This window comes from Crocuta crocuta, unplaced genomic scaffold, assembly GCF_008692635.1.
Source record: "Crocuta crocuta isolate KB4526 unplaced genomic scaffold, BGI_CrCroc_1.0 scaffold943, whole genome shotgun sequence".
NCBI lineage: Eukaryota > Metazoa > Chordata > Mammalia > Carnivora > Hyaenidae > Crocuta > Crocuta crocuta.
In genome coordinates this window covers 582,898-587,320 of record NW_027528208.1, presented here as the reverse complement: position 1 = coordinate 587,320, position 4,423 = coordinate 582,898, and the positions used below count along the sequence as shown (strand labels likewise).

The 4,423-nt window shown below is 54.2% G+C and overlaps 2 protein-coding genes across 3 annotated transcripts in view; one reads left to right on the top strand and one right to left on the bottom strand.

Moving 5' to 3' along the window:
- Positions 1 to 3,443, bottom strand: part of PQBP1 (polyglutamine binding protein 1) — a 3,884-nt gene extending 441 nt beyond the window's left edge. The window contains exons 1-6 of one of the 2 annotated variants that reach the window (XM_077752952.1): positions 3,298 to 3,443; positions 2,807 to 2,891; positions 1,260 to 1,371; positions 909 to 1,021; positions 445 to 729; positions 148 to 211 (exon numbers count right to left, since the gene is read on the bottom strand). In XM_077752952.1, the coding sequence (XP_077609078.1) occupies positions 148 to 211; positions 445 to 729; positions 909 to 1,021; positions 1,260 to 1,371; positions 2,807 to 2,873 (641 nt within the window). In that variant the 5' untranslated portion in view covers positions 2,874 to 2,891; positions 3,298 to 3,443. The other variant, XM_077752953.1, reaches the window with a different exon arrangement.
- A 114-nt stretch (positions 3,444 to 3,557) lies between these two features.
- TIMM17B (translocase of inner mitochondrial membrane 17B) overlaps positions 3,558 to 4,423 on the top strand; it is a 3,926-nt gene continuing 3,060 nt past the window's right edge. The window contains exon 1 of the mRNA XM_077752954.1: positions 3,558 to 3,655. Coding sequence (XP_077609080.1) covers positions 3,630 to 3,655 — 26 coding nt within the window. The 5' untranslated portion in view covers positions 3,558 to 3,629. The remainder of the gene's footprint in view (positions 3,656 to 4,423) is intronic.

Below are 4,423 nucleotides of genomic sequence, written 5' to 3'. Positions count from 1 at the left end.
TAGGTCAGGGGTTGGGAATGTGGGTTGTGGTAGGCACTCTCCCCTACTCCCAACAACTGACAGATGGGGAAAGGAGAAAAGGAATGGTCTTTGACACAAGTCAGTCAGGAGGAAAGAAAGAAGGGCTCGTGAGGAGTCGTCACTTACCGAGGTGCATCCGAGTATGCACTGGGGTCCATGGGGTCTAACTCTTCATCCTTCCGGTTTGCCACTGTGGAAGTAGGTGACAGAGTGAGGTCTTCAGTGGAGGCACGAGGAGCCCCTGATCACCAAGCTTCCCCATCCCAGGAAGGAATGGAGCCCGTGGCTGCCATGGCCCACAGCACCTTGGCCCAGGACCCAGATTCAGGCAGTCGCATGTGCAAAGTGAGGACTTCCCTTACGCGGCTCACCCGCGGTGCCTCACTTGCCTTGCCCGTGTCCTGGCCCTGCTGCTCCGCTTACCCTTCTTGCTCTTGGGGTAGGGAGCCAACTCCTCTCGGCGATGATGGCGCCGTTCTTTGTTCTCTTCCCGGTCCGCTTTGTCGTACCCGCGGTCACGATCCCGATCCCTGTCCCTCTCTCTCTCTCTGTCCACCTTGTCATAACCACGCTCTCGATCTCTGTCAGACTTCTCGTGGCCCCGCTCTGATTTTTCATGGCCCCGTTCCGACTTCTCGTGGCCCCGTTCCGGCTTCTCGTGGCCCCGTTCCGACTTCTCGTGGCTCCGATCCAACTTCTCCTCAGCGTCTGGGGGCACAAAATCCTTGAAGTGACTCGGGACCCAGCAGCCTCTGCCTTCAACAACCTCCCTTGCCAGGGGATGGGCCTGGCTGCCTCACCTGCCCCTCTTTGATCCACGACCATTTACCTGATCCCTCTCTGAGAGCTGCAAAGCACGTGAGGCACCCTTGTATCGGTCAACTCACCTGCATTATTGCTCCTGAGCTTCTTGGCAGATTTGGTAACAACCGAGTTGGGGTCATGTGGGGAGAGCCAGGACACGAGGTCTGTGTCCACATTCCAGTAGTAAGGGAGCCCGCTGTGGGGCAGTGGGAGGGAAGGAGGGAGGGAGGGAAGGAGTGTCAGCACAGACGTCCTCTCCTCGTAGCCTCAACTCTTGACTTCCCCGATCTCTGCCTATACTTGCCCCATGTCAGGACCCCAGAGGGAAGGCCCCCAACCCTCTTCCCTATGTTCCCCATTTACCCCAAGACCAGGGACAGCACAGGAAGGGTGAAGTCAGAAGTCAGCCCCCCGCTCCAGTCCCCCAGGCTCACCAGGAAGGGTCAAACACCTTGTACCAGCTTGGAGGCAGGCCCTCCAAGCGGGTAGCCTCATAGTCCACAGGGTCATCATCATAGTCCTCAGCAATGATCTCTTCCTCCGGTTCTGGCAGGACAGCGGGATGGAGGAAAGCAGTAAGGACCCGAGGGATTCTCATCCTACACTCAGAGCCTGGTGAGACACTCAGATTCACATGGACCGTGTGTGTATGTGTGTGCGCACACACGTGCGTTCCGGGTCTCACCTGTGGTGGCAGACGTCACTCACATTCCAAATCCAAGTGTCTGAAGATTTGCCAAAAACCTAGCCTAAATCCTTTCTATTTCTGGGCTCAGGTAAGATTTGATACTGTCACCCAAACCTATCTAGTTTCAGAATTTAGATAGGGCTTCATCAAAACAAATGTTTCCTCCAGCGCCTGCGTTCAGGAAGCACGTGACACCATGCTATCCAAATTTATTTGGGTAAAATGAGTTTGAACAGTACGGGGTTTAGCTGAAAATATGTCCAAATCTGTTCAGATCCCAAGCTTGACAAAGATAGGATTTTGGACTCTGTCTGGGTAGCAAGGGATTGGTCCAAACACTGCTCTGAATCCATTCAGTTCCTAGGCCTGACACACAGTAGGCCTGCAACAGTTGGCACTAGCAGTAGAATAAAAAGGCATAGGTTGTCAGCTCAGTACATGACCATCAGTAGGCCTTACCACAGATTTCAGCTGTGGATCTAACTAACAAGTAAATGTATATGTCAGCAACAGTATGCTGCCTGTCACACAATGGGCCCGAGAAGATGTCAGCTGTAAGCATCAGTACCGTTAGTAAGATACATATACCATCAACACAGGGCTTGGTACTCAATTTTAAAATAGATGATCAATGATCATTATCAGTATTGTTAACCGCAAGATCTATGCTTGGCACACAGTAGCTTGCGATAGATGTCATTTATCAAGAAGATGAAAATAAGATGTACTTTCCAGTGCCTAGCACACTGCAGCCCAAAACAAACTCCAGCTTTTACTATAACTGACCATGAGGTGTAAATATTGGCAGCAGCACAGTAGGCATGTAAATGATAGAGCCTATCATGATTTTTTACTGTTAACCATAATGTGTACACCAAGCACTTAGGCCCCAAATACGGGTCAGCCACTGGTTTGGTCACAATGAGGCATAGATCACTACTAGCATAATGCTTCGCACCACAATAGGTCTGAAATAATGGTGTCAACCAGTAGGATAAAGAACAAAGTCTCAGTATCATATTTTCCTTTTACCCTTGCCAGCTGACCTTAGTGTTATATACTTTATAATCACTTCCACGGATTTTTTGATGGACTGCACATGACACTAGCTGCCAGTATTAAGGATGAAACAGGAATGGACGTCAGGAACCCATACTGTTATCAGTGAAATGCCCACCACCCCACTGCTTGATTCGTGGTAAGGCCCATGCTAGGTATCATATGGCAGTATCAACAACAAAGTGCCTGTCAAGCCTGGCACATGGTAGGCCCATCTGCTCTTAGTTCGCTCACCGGGCTCCAGATGTTTGAGGATGCCTCTCTTGGCCAAGCGGGTCTGCAGCGCAACAGGCAGCGGCATAGCGGAGAGCCGACAGACCTAGGGATGGACGGACAGGCAGGCAAAAAAACAGCTAAAGTGAGAATTCAAATCCCCAATCCTAAAACCAAGCGGCCATGTGCTCATCTGGACCCCCGCTTACCCACCTGCACCAAAAGCTGGGTGGACGGAACCTACGCGCTAAAAGATGGAAGAGAGGTGGCAATGCCACCAAAACTCACCAACCCTCCCCTCCAGGCTGGGTGTTCCAGGACCCAGTTGTTCTCCCAGGCTCAGGCTCCGCCCACCGCCAAAGGGGCCAAGCTCAGTTCCCCCGCGCCCTAGGAATGGGCTCACCCAACTTCCCCCAAAGACTGCTGGGTAGGAGGAACCAAGGCGCTGGGGTGGGGGAGCAAAGCGCAGCCCTTCCCCCAGCTCCAAAACACAGAGCCCACCCCGACACTACCAATACAGTCACGCGAGTAGCAGAAGGCTGTCAGACGGGCTGCCTCTCTCTTGTCGCCGCTGAGATCGCCAGGGCCATACGACTGCCTTCTGCCAAAGCCCAGAATGAGGTCGTCTCTCCCTGAGCCTTGAAGTAACTGGAGGACGTTTGGGCTGCAGTGCAGTGACGTAAACCTGGATGGCCAATGATAGTGTGAACTTGTCGTGACGAGCGGCAAAACAACCCAATCGCTGTCCTGGAATATGTGGCAAGCTCCGGCGCCTGTGTGCGTTTAGAGGGGAGGCGTGGCCCGGCCGGGCTTTAGCCAGACTGCGCGGCCGGACGCCGGCGCCATGGAGGAGTACGCTCGCGAGCCTTGGTACGGCGATGGGCACAGGCCTCGGGACTGTTGCTGCGGCGCCAGGGCCAGCTGTGGGAGGCGGGCGGGGGAGGCGCCGGCCACACCGCGCCACGTCCCAGACCCGGGAGACTCTGAGACATTTGTGGTCTCCTTCCGCTACCCTCAGCTCCGTTCCTCCCACGCGGGCTCCGTTAAGAGGGGCCAACAGCCGTGTAGGGGCCAACAGCCGTGTGCCTGGAGAAGGTGCCGCGCAGGACCGACCACTCCACGTTCCCCTCGACTCCGTATCTCCCCAGTCCCTCTTTGTTAACGAAAAGAGACACGCTGGCCGAATCCATTCCAGCCGGGGGGTGGCGCGGTGTCGAGTGGAAATCCCCAGGGTTACCACGCGTGTTTTTTCCCTAGTCGCTTTAGTTGATGGGGGCGGGTCCTGGGTGAGCCTATTGTGGACGAGCTGGGTCCTCCCCACGGTCCGTTTTTGGTTTTTACCAGCGGCGGCGGGAGGGGTTTGGCTGGACGTGCTCATCGTCGGAGACGGGGGGTGCGGCCGTTTACCGCTTTAATAGCATCACTAGCAAATTAACACTTAGGTAACGCTGATTTACACGTGCCCACTCTGCTAGTATGAGTTCACTTAATCTGTTGATGGTAGTGAAGCAGTTGGCTGATTCCTTGGTTGGCTGCAGGGGGAGGTGCGGGCCGGGCAAAGACTAATCCTTACCCCTTTTGCACCATTTCTTGCATAAGTGAGGGGGGAAATAATCTCATCTGAAGTGCTGCTTCCCA